Source organism: Plectropomus leopardus, chromosome 4 (genome assembly GCF_008729295.1).
Source record: "Plectropomus leopardus isolate mb chromosome 4, YSFRI_Pleo_2.0, whole genome shotgun sequence".
Lineage (NCBI taxonomy): Eukaryota > Metazoa > Chordata > Actinopteri > Perciformes > Serranidae > Plectropomus > Plectropomus leopardus.
In genome coordinates this window covers 34767220-34785126 of record NC_056466.1, presented here as the reverse complement: position 1 = coordinate 34785126, position 17907 = coordinate 34767220, and the positions used below count along the sequence as shown (strand labels likewise).

Sequence of the window (17907 nt, the reverse complement as noted above, 5' to 3'; positions counted from 1 at the left end):
AACCTGTCACTCTTGAGGGGTCATGGGAACGTGGGTCATGTAAACATCATATTCCGTGTAAATATTCTGAATTAGGCTGTCTTCTGAGTTCAGCATTTTCTGAGGAAGAGGTGGGATATACTGGTATTATTTAGTTTTAAGGAGCATTATTTGGACATGTATAGAGCAAATTTGGAATACTGTGTAGGTAGCTTGATTTTGAAAAGCGCATTTTGTTTGCAGAGTGATATGTGTGTGTGTGTGTGTGTGTGTGTGTGTGTGTGTGTGTAATATTAAAGTGGGCCCTAAAGGTAACTCATGCCCAGACATGAGATTATTATCAATCTCCTCATCTCACTTTGGGTTAAAAAGCAAATAAATTATATTTTTCTAAGTGTTACAAATATTCTTTTGAGCAATTTTATGAGACAGGGAGGGAGAACAAGATGAAGTACTGCGTGCTTAAATGCAGCCCACAGGAGGCGCCGTACAGACACTGAGGTCAACTTATTAAATCACGTATTTAGATTTGGATCCACTTGAGCTCATTTAAAAGCACCGGTTAAGAGTTGAAGGTGAGCGCAGCAGGCTGTGGAGGTCAGCTGGATACATTTCTCAAGCTGACTTACCTCGCTCTAAAAAACAGCCTCGGCAGTGGTTTGTCTTATGTGCATCATTGTTACGGTCTATAACAAAACTAACAAAAGGCTCAACAAAGACCACAGCATATGAAGGACGCCAGACAGTTGAATACCGAATTAAGACAAGACTTTATTCAATACTGGTAAATTACCTTGTTTAAACCCCCTTTGTGATTGCTCTGCTGGTAACCCCCAACCCAAACTAACATAACAAACTAAAACAACAAAACACGGCAATCTAGACATGCCGGGGTGAAAGGAAAGAAACAAAAACCTAGGGAGAGAACCCCCACAAACCTGGCTGCCGTGCTGCCTCCTCCTCGTGCGGCACACGTCTCAGAGAGCAAGCCTCCCACTCTGCACCCCCTTACCTGCCCTCCTGAATGAAGGAATTAGCAACAGGTGCTCAGGAAGGAGGGCGGAGGGAGCGCACAGGAAGAGGAGGAGGACAGCAACCGCAGCAACCGCAACAACACAGTACATAATTTACGCACACAACCGGGCAGCACGCAACATCATCATGCAAGTATTATACATGATTAAATCACACTCTCTCTTGCCTATTGTCAGCTGAAATAGGCTCCAGTCCCCTGTGACCCTGAACAGGTTATAAGCAGTTATGGATAATAAAAGATTGAATATCACACTAAGTCACTGCTGTTGTGTGAGGAGCAGCTCTTGTTGCTCTGGCTTCAGATTTGACGTGCTCTCTATTTGGATTTGCAGAGTTTGGCCTGGCGTGTCATCTGGGAGTGCTGTCGGGTCTGCCGTGTGTGGGCGTGGCCAAAAACCTGCTGCAGGTGCAGGGCGTAAACAACAGTGAGGAGCACCAGTCACAGGTGAGACTTCCTGTTCTCATGTCTGCAACGGCGATACAAGTGGCAGGAGGTATTGTTTTTTTTCAGTTGTAAGTCCATCCCATTCTTGTGAATGGGATGTCTCAGGAACGCATCAAGTGATTTTTTAAAAATTTGGCACCCTCTCGACATCCTGACATCCTCTCGGACTCAAGAATGTACTGGTTAAATTTTAGTCGTCATAGGTCAAAGGTCAAGATCACTCTGTGACTCTGTATGTCTCATTCTTGTGTATCTGATATCTAAAAACACTGAGGAATATTTTTTTAATTTGGCACAAACTTTCAAGGGAAGGTCAAGGAAAGATATGAAGGAGAACTGATAAGGACTTAGGAAAAGACAATCACGGTGTTTAGAGAATCTGACTGTACTCCTCCTCACTCTGTGAGGATGCGACAGCGTATGTTATTGATGTTGGTCTGCTGTGATTAAACTACGATGTTCATATGATGGACTACAAAAAGCACATCCTCTTATGCAGCTAAAAGTTTTTTTTGTAATTGTTTTATTTGTGTTTTAACTTTATTTGCTGCCTTCTTCAAGCCCTTTGTAATGTGAATCTGAAAAAGTGCGCCATAGACTCTGAGTATTAATATTATGACTTTAATTATTATTATTACTGATATTCTTATTGTTATCATTATTATCTTAATCAGGCCTACTTCGCTCTGTGCGTACTCGCCACATTGTTTAATGCACGTTATAAAGGCTAATTGAGGACAACCCGATGAAAAATATTACATCATTACCAAGGTGAGAATGAAAGACAAACAGGAATAAAGGCTGCCAGTCATGGAGGTGACATGTAACATTGTCACACAAGTTGGTTGCTCACAATCACCCTCCTTTCCCTCATATTTATCGTCACAAATCCTTATGTGATTTTGTAAAAATAGCCTCATAAATATAGAAATTTGTATGATGTGTTAGATCCACTACTGTACATATGATCATTCTAACATTTCAAATGTGATGAATTGGAAACATCAGTTGTCTTAAAACATCCCCTCGTGTTAATTTGCTGATTCTGATCTTATAGGCTACGGATACAAGCTCTATTAGAAACAACAGTCAATAGTTAATATTAAATAAACACAAAACATGATAAAATACAATAACAAAATGAGAATATACATAGGATGTATGTATATAACAAATAATATATTATTTGATAATAAATGTATTTTTTCATAAATATAGGCCAGATTATGATTAAGATCTGATTATGAGCCTGTGTCTACAACAGCTTAAGAAGCAGCACACAACTGTGTAAATAGCTCTATGTTGACGTGATCGTGTTTTAAAGTTGTTTCGGCTCATACAGACTGTGGATCTGTGATGTCATGAAACAGCTGATTCCCCAAATAGCGGCTGATGTCGCGCGTCACTTTAAAAGATGTCACTGCAAAGAATTGTGGGGCGGATTCTCTGTTTTCCTTTGGTAAAGGATGGTCTGGTGTATACTATGCTAAAGCCCTGACGCAACTTTCCTTGATATTAGGAGAATTCAAACAGCTCTTATCATGGCAGCCATTCAGGTACTTCAGGTTCATCTCACTCAGTTAGGAACCTTCTTAAGCAAAAAGAGGTATTCGACTGCAGCCTTGGACTCAAGGATGATGTGATTAGATTTTGGTGGTCAAAGGTTCAAGGGCTGGGTGACCTTGAGTCCATCACATTCTGTGCGTGTGATATCTTAACCCTCATGGTACGCATTATGACGCCAGCTGGTAAAAAAAAATGTAATGTTTTTTGTTTTGTTTGGGTTTTTGTCATAAAATAGCCTAAGTGAACATAATTTTCTAAATTTTTTCAAAAAATCACTTCAGGGTACACTTTTGGGTATGTTACCCTAAAGCAACACCGTACCATAATGGTTAAAAAAAATGAAAAAAATAGGGTGATTTTTTTAAACATTTTGATCAAATTTTGCACAGATCTCATTGAAAATATTCAATGACCATGAGTTTAAAAGACATGCCATTCAAAATAGAAAAAAATTAAAAATGAACAATTTTCGTAAGTTTGTTTGTTTGATCATAACTCTCCATTAACCAGGATTGTACCAGAACAGCCCAGACAAATGAATGTGCTAATGAGTTTAAGCATATTTCAGCAAACTTTACATAAACAGTTTATCACAACCAATAGATCATAACCCTCCTTTAATTAAGACAGAGTTATATTTCAATGTGTGAGTATTTGTCGATGCCTGTTGTCAGTTTCCTGACAACACACAGTCTGACAGACTGTATGTTGATGCCATTTGTTGAGTTGCTGCTCTGTTTCTAACAGCTTCTAATTTCTGATTTATCTAATAGTTTTACCCTCCTCCCCTTAGAAAAGTCACAAAGTAATATTGCAGTCATGCTGTAAATGGAAGTAAAATGTGTGTAAAATAGAAGTATACAGTCTGCTCTGGAGCCAGGACTGACAAAGTACAGTGTCATAGCCTCAACTTTAATGTAAATAATACTGTTAATGCCGAGTTATCTAGTTTAATATTTAGAATTAAAAAGAAAATTATGATGACTTTCATGCATTTGAATAGTATATAAAGTTAAATACACAATACTAACGAGATTGGTCATATTCCATAACTGTACGATGTTGCGTCAAGGCAACATTTGCATTTGAGCAATTTTATATTAATTATTATCAAATTAAGTGCTATAAACAATAAAAAATAGCAAGAAATAAAAGGTGCAAGAAAATTACCTTAAAATTAGTAAAAATTAATTAATAAATAAAAAAAAAAGTTAAAAGAAGCAAAAACTACCCTCCACAAAGTTCTCAAAAATTATAAGAATTTTAAATATGTTATCTTAGCTTTTTTACAAATAGTGTTCTAGTTCTAAACATTTTTTTGATATTTGTGGAACATTTCGTACCAAGCTACTCATTACCTTTTTCCCGTGTTTTTGAAAGTAATGGCACCGTTTTGCCCAAAGGTTTTAATATTTGTGAAAAGGTGTCTGAAAGCAGCACAAAAAAGTACTGTCCCTACAGGTTTCAAAGGGTTAATAGATACATTATTTAAGTTAAGTTATCAAGGTGTTATCACTTTTTTCTGTTGTGTTGTGTCTGCTTTCTAAAATAAGCAAAATAAATGTCAGAGGGACGAAGCAAAGGACAGAATCCTCAATTACTTTTGGTTGTGCATGAGAACTAACGCTTTCATGTGTGTTTGTGCGTGCATGTGAATATGTGCGTGTATTAGTGTGTGTGCTGTTTTGACAGGGTGACTTTTATTACAAGCCAAGGCCTTCCTGTGTAGCTCATGCACAGCGAGTCCTGTGACTTTTGGAATACAAATCAAGCTGGAACACATAGCTGTTGGTCAAAGTAAACCTGTGGGACAGCAAGAAGTGGGTTTCATTAATATGCAAATGTTCATTTTGTTTCAGCCTAGAGCCTCAGTGACCAGTTAAGGAAAGAATCAAATGCCTAATGTGCAGATGTCTGTACTATGCTGGTTCAACATAGCCAGAACATCTTCAGGTTATCTGGCTTTATTAACCCTAATGTTGGCTGTCTGAGTAACCAGTGACATGAAGCAGGTTATTAGTGATGTCAGTCAGCTGTGGTTTTCCTCTCCAGCTAGGAGTACGTTCATGTGAAAGTTGTTAAAATGCAAGCAACACCATTAGAATCATGAAGTACTTCATATGAAGATGTAGTGATGTCACCAAAACCAATACTTCAGTACCAACATTCTGAAAATGTGACGGTGCTTGTCTCTCTGCAGTAGCGTAGTCACTGTCATTCACATAACAGTTAAAGTTCTCAGTCACTATGACAGATGTTTGTCATTTAAGGTTCATTTTAAGGCCATTTTTTAAATTTAAGGCCATTTTAAGGCCATTTTTTTAATTTGTGTGAAACTGAGGACAAAAAAGACCCCATCACAACAAGTAACAAGGTCACTGATGCTCTGTAGATGAGAACCAGCAATGTTCTGGGCAGTTTTAATCATCTGCTGTAGAGCTGTCCTGTCCTGGGCCATGCACAAACCATGCTAGTTGGTGATGTTTCCATTCAGTATGTTTTCTCTTGCTCCTCTGAAGAAGTTAACCAGGATCTTAAGATAGGTTCTCTGGGGGGGCTCCGGTGTTAAGCACTAATGTAGAGGAGGTGTGACTGCTAATTCGAACTCTCTGTGCTCTGCATGTGAGGAAGTCCAGTATCCAATTGCAGAGTGTTGTACTAATGCCTGTGTTAAGTTTTCAAATCACCTTCATGGGAGAGATTGTGTTGAATGCTGAGCTGAAGTCGACAAGCAGCATTCTGATGTAGTTGTTCTTACTCTCCAGGTGAGTGAAAACTGAGTGAAGAGCAGTAGATATGGCATCCTCTGTGGATCTGTTGGTTCAGAAAGCATACTGGTGAGGGTCCAGGCTGACAGGGATGTTGTCATTGATGTGCTGGAGAACCAGTTTGTTAAAGCACTTCGTGAGGGTGGGGGTAAGAGCCACAGGGCGGTAGTCATTAAGACTAAACGCTGCAGACTTTTCAGGTATAGGGACGATGCTGGCTGTCTTGAGGTAGGAGGCAACAGTCTCTTGTGAGAGTGAGATGTTAAAAATGTCAGTTATAACATTAACTAGCTGATCAGCACAAGTTTTTAGTATGCGTCCAGGAATGTTGCCTGGGCAGGTGGACTTGTTTATATTCCCTCTCAGCAGGAATTTTTTCACATCATAATCACATCAGTAGGGATAAAACAAAGATAAGTCTATAAAAACAGATCAATAAGAGATAGATGAACAAGTAAATACATTCAAAACATGAAAAGGTGTTAAGAACAGGACATCAGAAGGATAAAGAATAGATAGATAAAGAACAGCAAAAAATAATAAATGAATAAATAAGTAAAGGTGACTTCACATAAAAGCAAGTCTGTAAAATTGAGTTTTAAGAAGTTATTTAAAATATGTCACTGATAATGACTTTATTCTTATATAACTTTTCAGAGATCATATCTCAGAGATATGTTAAATATATTTTGAATGTGCAGACAGTTGATATCTTGAAATATGAGCAGGAAAGTTACTAAAACACACATGGGCTAAAGTCCAAACTTTTCTTAAAATTTGTCACTAATGTTAATAATAGTAATAATGATGATGATAATAATAAGCGGCCCATAATAATACTAATACTAATACTAATACTAATACTAATACTGAGTCAATTATACTGTCAAAAAAGTCATATTATCAGACTGGAATGTATAAAAAATATGTGTAGGTATTATTATATATGACTTAAGTAGAGAGTGAGTATTTTTTGCTATGAGGTTGGATGAAGACAAACAACTTTAAAGTGATGCCAGACTCTTTCAGCTCCTGAAGTTAAGGGCTGATGCGTAGTTACCGACTGTGTTACTTTGAGCTGCAGTGATGGAATCAGACTATGAAATCAGCCACACGGTCGGCTCTCACTGCGGGGATAAAAATAAACTTTATGTCATTAAAATGCAGCTGAAATCAGCCGTGTGTGTTGAGTGTTGCAAATTATCTCTCACTATGATAGAAGCTCTGTTTTAAAACCAGAGTGGAAAGCCTGGAACAATAATATAACTATGTGGCATATGAAAAATGAAGTCCTCTCTTTTAACAGTAACTCACTTTCATGCCTCCGCCCCTGTGATAGCTGTGGTCAGAGGCATTATGTTTACGGGTTGTCTGTTCGTCTCATTCTTATGAAGGGATTCTTTAAATTTGGCACAAACGTCCATAAACTGGTAAGATTTTGGTGGTCAAAGTCACTGTAACCTGGCTGCATCCCATTCTTCTAAACACGATTTGTTAATAAAGCCCTGATGGAATTTCTTTTAAAATTTGTCACTAATGTTAATAATAGTAATAATGATGATGATAATAATAAGCGGCCCATAATAATACTAATACTAATACTAATACTAATACTAATAATAATAATGATAATGATAACAATAGTAGTATTTGTATTGCACCTTTGATACATAAAATGTGTTCTAAAGTATTTTACACGAAAGAGTGCTGAAATTTAAAACCTATCAATATATAGAAATATATTCATAAATAAATAGATAAATGAAATAAAATCATTACACAGCACAAGGAAACCATAACTGGAAATCAGTTGCAGACAGGCCAGAGGCCAAATGTCCACTTGGACTCAAGAATGAACTGATTAGATTTTGGTTGCCAAAGGTCCTCCTAAGAGCATCTTAAGAAGCTGCTTAAGAAGAAATTATGCAAACACAAATAGCACAAAATCAAAAACAAGTACAAGGCCTGAAAGTTATCAAAAAAAACAACAAACAAGTTAAAAAAAGCCAAGAAAAGTACATGAACATTAACAAAAATAAAAGGAAAGTTAAAAAAGCCAAGGAAATGACCCTAAAAAAGTATCAAATACATAATTATAATAATTATAAATATAGTAAAATGGAAATTTTCCTCAAGCTTTTTTAAAATTATATAAAATTTTATATATTTTTATATTGTAAAAAATTCTACTATCTACTAATTTCTTTCAATGTACAGGACATTTTTTGCCAAGTTCCCACCTTTTTCCTATGTTTTCAAAAGATTTAATACCATTTGCTTCATGTTGAAAGATTTAAATACTAAATTTAAGCAGCTGAATGCAGCACAAGAAAATTGATATTGATCCAGGTTTCAAAGGGTTATTATTATTATTATATTCATATAAAAGCTTATTGACTCAGGCTGAGGAGCGTGTGACCGCATAGGTCTGCTTTACATTTAGGGACGACAGGTAACTGAGACAAGTTGCACAATGAAAAAAAAAAAAAAACAAAACAAAGAATCACCAAGACAACTACTATTTAAACTGTTGCATTTTTTGTTTGTTTTTTTAATAATATTTTAATGATGAATTATATTGTATCTATTATATTATATTATATTTTTTTATTAGAGCCATGCAGCCATTTCAACAGAACCTACAGCTGTGATAGAGAGTGCATGTCCATGTGGCAGTTATAGTCTACATTTTTTGGACACTTTGTAGCAGTTTTATGCAAAAGCAAAACAACAGGATGAGTCATATTTAAATCAAGAAGACAAGAATACTACCTTAAAGAAAAAGACAGTTAATAAATAACAGCTATTAAAAATAATACCCAACTCAGCCACTCCCTTGAAAAAAAAAAAAACCAAACAAGCAAACAAAAAATGACATAACGGCAACAGTATCAGTACTTTTCTTCGGCTATATTTTGAAGCATTAGAAAGTAGAAGGTAATTTTTTATCATTAAAATGAAATTACATTTGTCCTCAATCCTGCATCATCATCAACATCTTTGGAGTTGAAGGATGAGTTGATAAAATCAGCAGCTAATATGACAATTCCATCTGGCTGCTTGGGCATGTTGCTGGTGATGGCTAATTCCTGCAGTGCGTTTTTTAAAATTTGCATCAGAGTCTTGTGTCCTGTCTGATTTACTGTTGCTGAGTGAGCCTCAGTCACATCTCATCCACTTTATTCTCCTGCGATTAGACATTAGCTAGAAGAAGAGTTGGTAGAGGAACAGCTCTCGGTCGGAGTCGGGTCAGCCTTGCCCTGATGCCAGCTCTCCTCCCTCTCTTTGTCTGGAGCTTTCGGTTTTGTTTCTTTCCTCTGGTCTGACTGGTCACTCAGCGTATGCTGTTGGTGAGGATCCACCCTTTGTCTGCTGCATTCAGTCCAAACCCCACACCACTTTTCCCATTGTTGATGAGTGCTTCTCTATCTCTATCAAGAAAAGGCAGCCAGCCTTCAGCAGAAGGGGCCATGAAGTCGAAGAAATTGAAAAATAAAGCAAAAAAGTACCAAGGATTTGAGGAGCTACAGGCCTCTGCGTCTACACGAACTGTTGTAGATTGATGGCAGAAGTGATTAATATGTAGCTGTAGATCCTTAGATAACAGTCAGACTATGATGTTATAGCAATTCTCCAACTCAGATCAATTTCCTCTGCTGCACCGCCAGTCCATGTTGACTCAAACTGACACTAATGTGAGATTTAATTCGTAGCCTCCGCTCACATGCATTTTGATAAATGCCGAGCTTTGCGTGGAAATAACTGTATGCCCAGTTTTCTGTTGTATGTTCATTTCTTAAATGAGGGTCAGTGTGTTGTTAATGCATCTGTCGTCCCTCTGGAGCTCCAGTGTTTTGGGTGCGTAACGCTCAGCAAACTGACACCAACATCGTGAAAGAAGCTCCTCATATAAAGAGGCTGATTCTCTTGTCAAGTGCTGTACCTGAAGAAAATATCTTTGTAGATTTTTAGAGTAGCACTCATTTCTTGCACTGATGATGACAAATGCTATTGAAAAGTTTCAAAGAGGACCAGCATCATCTCATCCTCTGCTAACTCAGTTAGCAGGCAAAGAGACTCTGCTCGTAACCCTGGTGCTCTCCATGCAGCAGTGTGACATACTAATTCAATTTCGCTGTAGGAGTGTATCCATCTCCCGCAATTACTGTTAGTGGCTTTGGCGTCAGAAAATGTTGCCTTGTCGCCACCAAAGGGAAGAATCTGATCTCTTTGTTTCTGCAGATCATGATCACCTCAGAGGATACAGTTGCACATCTGCTGATACTTATCCCGCTGGCTCTGTTATGTTCATTTTAGATATCAGGTAGCATCGGCACTGCACGTCCATGTTGCACCTTTGGGCTCAAGCTATCAGATTTAGATCAGTATGTGTGCATGAAATTTTAGAATTCCCTCCCCATCCATACTTATGTAATAGTCACTCTGGGGCTCAGTCTAATTTTTCTCAGGGCTCGGCACAGAATTGTGACACCTCAGGTCGCCATTGGCATTGGTGTTCAAGCACTTTTGTAGGAAATAAACTATGAAGTAATCTATGAAACACAAACTGTATTAGCCTCCTTACCAAAATTGCAGAGAATTAGCCAAGAAGAAATAAGATTAGCCATGACATGATCTACACGTATACTGCAACGCCCCGCGGACTAGTAGTGCGCTGCCATACTCACTTAGATGTCAGAAAAAGTTTTCAAAAACACTACCAGCTTTCAAAAAACAATCTGCAGTCTGATTCTGAAGGTTACAGAGAACTTCCTCTCAGTCGATGTAATTAAATGTGCGAGTCTCGAGAGGAAAAGTGTGTGTGTGTGTGTGTGTGTGTGTGTGTGTGTGAAAGAGAGCACAGAAGATATTAAAGTGAAGATAAAACACTTTGAAGCATAGGTATCGTGTGAGTGCATGCACACATACTGGGTTAAAGACATAGTCCTCGTCTCAGACACCTTTCACAAGCTATTTGATTTTTTTTGAAACCCGAGCAAATTGGTCTGATTCTTTCAAAAACATGGGGGGAAAAAAAACAATGATAAACTTTGCAAGAAATGCCCCGCAAATTGCAAGAAATTATTAAAATGCGACAATAAAATTACCTAAAAATTTGTTTTCAAAAAGAGGGGTGGAATAAATAACAATAATGATAATAATAATAATAATAATAATAATAATAATAATAATAATAATAATAAAAACTTTATTTATATAGCGCCTTTTAAAAACACAGCTTACCATTGCTTTGACAAACAAAGCAAAGCCACGGCAGTAAAACCCCACAGATAATAAAAAACAATTGAGGTTAGTCAGTAAGAAGGGGCAGACTAAGGCAGAGTTAAGGCAGAATTAAATAGGAGATTGAAGGCAGAAACATATTAGAAAATACAGTAACAAAATACAGGCAGTAGACACAGAATATTGATGATAATGATAATAAAATAATAATAATAATAATAATAATAATAATAATAATAATAATAATAATAATAATAATAATAATAATATGATAATAATAATAATAATAAGCGGGATCAGGGTAGAATAGAAAGTCAGTGACAAGATAAGTTAAAAGCTAATATTAAAAGACAAAATAAAATACTAAAAGCTAAGACAAATTAAAGGACAAGTTAAAAGATGACATCACATAAAGGTGAGTCTATAAAAATGGTTTTTAATACGTGATTTAAAAGAAGACACTGATTATGCCATCCATTTAGGAATATCCGAAAATGATCCAAAAATAGGGAAAAGAGTCCGGAAAACATAAAAATATGATGAAATATTTAAAATAAAAACTTTAAAAAGAAAATCAGAACTTTTTCGATCATTTTTTGTCTGTTTGTTTTTTTTAATTTAGGTAATTTTCTTGTAACTTCATTGTTTTTGTTGCTAATTTTTGGGCCATGTCTTGTTAAGTTGCTTGTTACCTCCTGTCAATGTTTTTGAAAGACATCAAATCAATTTGTTCAGGTTTCAAAGGATTAACTTTTGAGAAGATCTATATCACTCATGTGTATTAACGTGGAGCTGCAGCCAGTAGATCAACATTTAATTTTGATTTGATTTATTTTGAACAAGTAAAAAAGAAAATAGAGAAATTATTATAGAAACAAACAGACAATTTACAGACAATGAAAAACATAAAGCAAAAGATATGATGACTTGTTTTATTTATTTATTTATTTGAAAAGGAGTGAGAAGAAGTACAAACTTATTTCATCACACCACCTCCCCAAGTCATTAAATTTTAATTAACCGGTGTCCTTAATAATTTAAACCTATACTCTGATCAATTAAACATATATGCTTGCAACCACATAATCAAAATCACATACTGTGCAGCCATTTTGAAACATTCTGTAGATGTTTTTACTAATTTGCAGACTGACATGAACATTTATTGCTGTTTGGACAATAACATAAATACAGCAAATACAACCACATTAAAAATTCTTGAAAATTAAATAAAAATTAAAAACAACTGTAGATTGGGGAAAATTCAGTTGTTCCAGTGCAGGATAATTACAAAGTAACTCTTGAAACAAGTCAGATGAAAAATTTCTTTTTCCTTCAGCAGTAAACAGTGGACCAAGTAACTCGTTAAGATGAAATATGCACAGTCCCCTGAACAGCTAATGTGTCCATTAAAGGTTGCTCTGAAGTGTCCTTGAACAAAACAGCATGTCTCCACCTGCCCGCTCACTGTACGTTTCCTGCAGCTGAATGCCCAGCAGATGTAAATGTAATGTGTCTGTGCTTGAATAGAAGCAGAGTGTATTCTCATCTGTGCAGTCTTAGACATAACAAAAAAGATAAAACTGTAGAAAAAAAAACATCTTCTTTGTTCCTCTTTGTCCTCCATACACTTTGGGAAAATGACATCCTTGTTGTTGAAGTTCATGCTGCTCAGCGTTCTTCAGATCTCTTGTCCTCTGTATTTGTCTCTCTTCCTCTCTCTCTCCTTTGTCACCTTCAGTGTCCTCACCCACCCCCCATCCCCTGTCTCCCTCTCAATTTCTTTTTCTCCCATCTCTCCTCTTTTACTTTCATCCCTCTGCGTATCTCTCTCTCTCTCACTGATCGCCTGGCTCTAACTCAAACTACCGTGTTATTGATGACTTGCTCTGTCTTTCTGACTTCTGCTGTTCTGGCTTCAGTCCTACTCTTGCCTCGCAGGAGCCAAACTTCCCTCTCTCACAGGCACACACACACTGTTGGCCTCATCCCAGCCGGGATCGGAGGCCCCGTGCAGCCCCTCCTGTCTCCCTGCTGGCTGCTTGCTGTAATCAGTCATAGTAGAGCGGACACCCCATCCATCATGGAGGCTAAGCTCCCTTCATCACGGTGGCCCATAACCCACAGCAGCCCTGTCAACAGCGGCCCACATCACCACATCTGACTTTGCACCATCTCTTCAACTATGAGACCAAAACTTTAGTTCCTGTAGACAAAAATATTTTTTAAATGCAGTTTGAGTTCATCATCCACTAAGAAATATGAAGAATCCTAAAGAGTTATAATCTCTTTTTATTACATAACAAATAGTACCTAGTCAGTGTCATCAAGTCCGATTTATTTATTTATTTAAGTTTTTATGAGTGTTTCAATACAAGACTAATCTCTGGACTCATATCATCAGCAATCAGTATATTTACATGCACAGTTAAGTTGAGCTACGATTACAGCTCGATTAGGCCGTTTAATTAGACCGCTGTCCTTGTTCCAGTATACAAGCAGCAGGGGAGAATCCATTTATTGACAGAAGTTTTTCCGACTGCCACAGTAGGTGGAAATCTGCCCCCTTTCAGCTAAATGCAAAAAAAAAAAAAAAAAATCTATATTATTTATACAGTCTATGATTTACATTGAATCACCAACATAAGTGTTTATTTGCAATAACTTCAAGCTGCCGCGTCACGCACATACAATCAAACCACACTGGGTAAACTCTGCCTTCGGGGATTAGTTTTTAAAAAAAATCAATATCCATCAAAGTGTATTCAACGCTATATTTTTTAGAATATTTTCAGCGCTTTACCTTGTTGTAAGACAGCTCTTACAGACGAGGATTTGAAGCTGTTCTATCAAAAACAGAACACTTAATCCAGTTAAAGTCAGACTGAGGTGTGCACACGGCAGAGAAAATCCACTTCCAATCGAATTACGTGGGTTTGTTAGTCCGACTTAGATAAATTTGGTTTAGTCTGATTTCAGTCGGACTAACATGTTTACATGTATTTAAAAGTCCAGTTTTAGTGGGACTAACACAATAACTCGACTTAACTGAATGATAAAGCATGAGGCATGTTGAAATAATTGATGTAGACTTATGCACATCTTATTTTTCAGGAGCTATTGATCTGAATATTGAAGTCCTCCTGATTCAGAACTATTTAGTTTAAATCACTGATATGATATGAGAATTCTCACTCCTTAATCTCCTTAAACTGAGGTGATGTAAACTGCCAGAGAGAAGAGGTATCACTCTGTTGCAAAGCTGGAACACTTGCAGCTATATAAGGTTCTTCTCTCACAAAAGATCTTTGATTTCAAATGATCAGCATGAATTTTTTTACTAATTTTTCTTTTTCTCTCATCATCAACAGCATCTAAAATAATAAAGAGGATTAAATAAAGAGGATTTTTATAAGTATTTAAGCAATTGTTTGGAAGAAATTTCATATTTGTTGGGGCTCCCAGCAGCTCACCTGGTAGAGCAGGCACCCCATGTTCAGAGGCTGTGTACTTGCTGCAGCGCACATGGGTTCTGCTCCAACCTGTGGCCCTCTGTTACACGTCATCCCCTCGCTCTCCCCTTTTATGCTTGGCTGTCCTGTCAGTAAATGGCAAAAAGCCCCAAAATAAAATCTGAATAAAGAAAAATTCACATTTCTTGACAAGTTGTCATTTCCAAAGACAAACATTTTGTCACCAATAGTTGTCTTTTTTTTCAACAATGTTCCTGAAAAAAGGTTTTTTATATATTTTATTATTATTATTATTATTAAATATAATAAAACACACATACCTGGACCCCTCTGCTCTATCCAACTTCAGACCAATCTCTAAATCTCCCCTTGTCTGAAGTGCTGGAAAAAGTTATTTTTACACACTTGCAATAATTTTTTTAGTACAGAATGATATCGCTGAAAAGTTTCAGTTGGGTTTTAGGCCTTGCCACAGTACAGAAACTGCTATTTTGCAAGTTTTTAATTTTTTAAAAATTATTATAACTGTTGATTCAGGATGCGCTGCTATTTTAGTGACCTTAGATCTAACCGCTGCTTTTGATACTGTTGATCCCGCCTAGAGCACTGTGTAGGTATTAAAGGCTCTGCCCTCATGTTGCTCCAGTCTTACCTGACTGACAGGGGTTTTGCTGTCCACTTAGAGGATTTCTCCTCAAATGTGGCCCCTCTTACATGTGGTGTCCCACAAGGATCCTCTTGGGTCCTTTATTGTATTCTTTTTACATGCTGCCCCTGGGTTCAATCCTCCGTTAGCATAATGTGTCTTTTCATTGTTTTGCAGATGATGTTTGTTTTTACTTGTGCATTTTATACTGCATTTTATGTCTTTTATTGATTATTTATTTTGTGTAGTACTTTTGTACAGCACTTTGGTCAACCGTGTTTGTTTTTTAAATGTACTACATAAAAAAAAATGATCTTGACCTTAAACCTGTTTTCCACAGTATTAAAAAATATATTTTTTGAATATTTTCTGACAAATGCTTTGCAAAAAAAAAAACAAAAAACAAAAAACAAACAAACATTTTAACACTTCTACAAACACTTTTTCAGACACTATATACAATATAGAAAGTATATTACCTACAGCAGGCAAAAGAACTGGTTGTTATAATTGATGAAATCTCTTGCTATAGTTTCCCTGCTGCACTAAATGCCTTTGATCAGTACTACATTTCTCCTGAATAAAAAAAATGAACTCAGTCCAAACTAGAGGATGTCGCTACATAAAATTTTTCCCGGTAGAAAAAAATACTGTTTTCTTTACTTTCCTTTTTCTTAGAGTCCTAAAGCTTCACCTTGATAAAACACACACACTGGGGTTTTTTGGGTTTTTTTTTGCATATTAATGCAGTATGTATTATGATCAGACGCGTAGCGGATGTGGGGTACGTGTGGGACATGTCACACTTGCCGTATCTGCGCCTTCTGTCCCCTGCATTTAAAAAAATTTTTTTTTGCTATCGCTCAATTCATTTGTAGCATGTCGTACCCATGGTCGTACCTCATTTTTCCAAGCGGTCTTGAAATGCACCGTGCATAGAGGTGCAAAGATAAAAACATGATTTAAAATGATTTAAAATCTTGTTTAAAAAAGTCTGTAGTCATTATCGGGTGGAGTAGGCAGTGAAAAAAGTATTTAGCTTTGACTTAAAAGCAGCTCACAGCAGTCAGGACAGAGAACAGGCTGCAGCACTGACCATCAGCCTGAGGCTTCACAGGTGAGGACAGATTAAAACTGGCTAAGGACATGTCTGTAGGATAACAGAGACTCTGGGATTAATTTCCAAAGCTATTGCTGAACTTGTCATGTTCAGCGTTGTCACTTAGCCTTAATTATCTGGCTTCTTACTCTGTAGATGCTTGAGGGCCATTCTGTGTTAACTCAACCAGAGCTTGGCAGCTCAAACTTTTGAATTTTGATAGTATTTGATTTTGATCATTTTCAAAGAACTTGAAAGAGTTGGTCCCTCGAGTGCCATGCTGTGGCTGTTTGTGGTTATCTGGTTCTTTAGCCACTAAAGAGAGACACAATAGAATGTGAGAGGATGATAAGTCACTCAATAAAAGTCAGCTTATTCCTGAACAGTCCGTCCCCCTCACTTATGAAATGATGGCTATGCCCCTAATTATGAAGTCTTTCACTGATGTCGTTAAAGTTGACACATTAAAAACAGGGTCACACTGACAACATTTTTTTTTTTTCTGGTGCAGCATTGTCATTAGATTGTCGACACTTTAACGTCATTCTTGGTTTTAGTGGCAATGTGACACTATTTGTATTTTGTCAGTAAAGAACTTCATTTGCCATCCTTTGAAAACAAAAAAGAAGCTACAGTTAGTTATTAGTTTGGAGCTTAAAAACATATCACAGCTCCAAATGTGTGGCCATGAAAGTGAGGTCACACAGAGGTTAAAGAATAAGAAGAGAGTGTGAAGCCTCCACTGCAGGTTAATGGTTAGTTTTGGTTGGCTGCTGTTTGTATTGGCATGCTGTACATCTTTTTTTGACTTTGATTTTTGTGCCTTTGCCTCCGCAGATAGCTGCTCTGCAGAAAGGAGGAGACAGCTTCCCACTCACAGCCGCCTCGGGCAAAGTGCTTGGAAAGGTATGGCAAAGGACAGACACACGAAAAATAGAAGCAAATCCGTTAACAAACAGTTTGTTTTGTTGCAGCTGACTTCAAAGGACAGCCATCCTGCTAAAAGTCAAACTGCAAAATGTGTATCACAACCACAAAGAGGGAGACATGTCAAGACAGTTTTTGTGTTTGTTTGTTTGTCTGTGCGTGCGTGCGTGCGTGCGTGCGTGCGTGCGTGTGTGTCCAGGCACTGCGAAGCTCCGACGAGAGCTCTAAGCCGGTCTACGTGTCTGTTGGCCACAAGATAAGTGTGGACACAGCTGTACGCCTCACACACTCCTGCTGCCGTTACCGGGTCCCAGAGCCCATCAGACAGGTACACACACACACACACTTGCACACACACACAAAGCACAAAGCAAGAAGCAAAAAGAATCAGTGATGAGACCAAAGTAGAACTCGTCAGCTGTAAGACATAGTGAGCAGTGCTTGTCACTTGTGTAACAGCGTCCTGCTGTGGAGGGAGGAGGTGTGAGCGTCACGCTGTGTGTTTCTGCAGCAGGGCCTGGGAGGCTTGGAACAATACAGGGAACAATGCATGCAGCCAAATTAGGGATGCTCCAAATTTTAACTATTATAATGATTTTTATATTGCAGTATCAATGCATGTTTCAGATAATAACACAAGGCTTATTGTCAGGGACTGTTCCTACAAAGATACAGCAACAGTGATTATTATTTTTGCTTTAAACCAGACAATCATTTTTCTGCCT

At 37.3% G+C, this 17907-nt stretch overlaps 1 protein-coding gene across 2 annotated transcripts in view; it reads left to right on the top strand.

Annotated features, from left to right (window-relative positions):
- Positions 1-17907, top strand: part of LOC121942501 (endonuclease V-like) — a 108740-nt gene that overhangs the window by 10166 nt on the left and 80667 nt on the right. For both annotated transcript variants that reach the window (XM_042485721.1, XM_042485720.1), the window contains exons 5-7: positions 1347-1459; positions 17093-17161; positions 17382-17510. In XM_042485721.1, coding sequence (XP_042341655.1) covers positions 1347-1459; positions 17093-17161; positions 17382-17510 — 311 coding nt within the window. The remainder of the gene's footprint in view (positions 1-1346; positions 1460-17092; positions 17162-17381; positions 17511-17907) is intronic.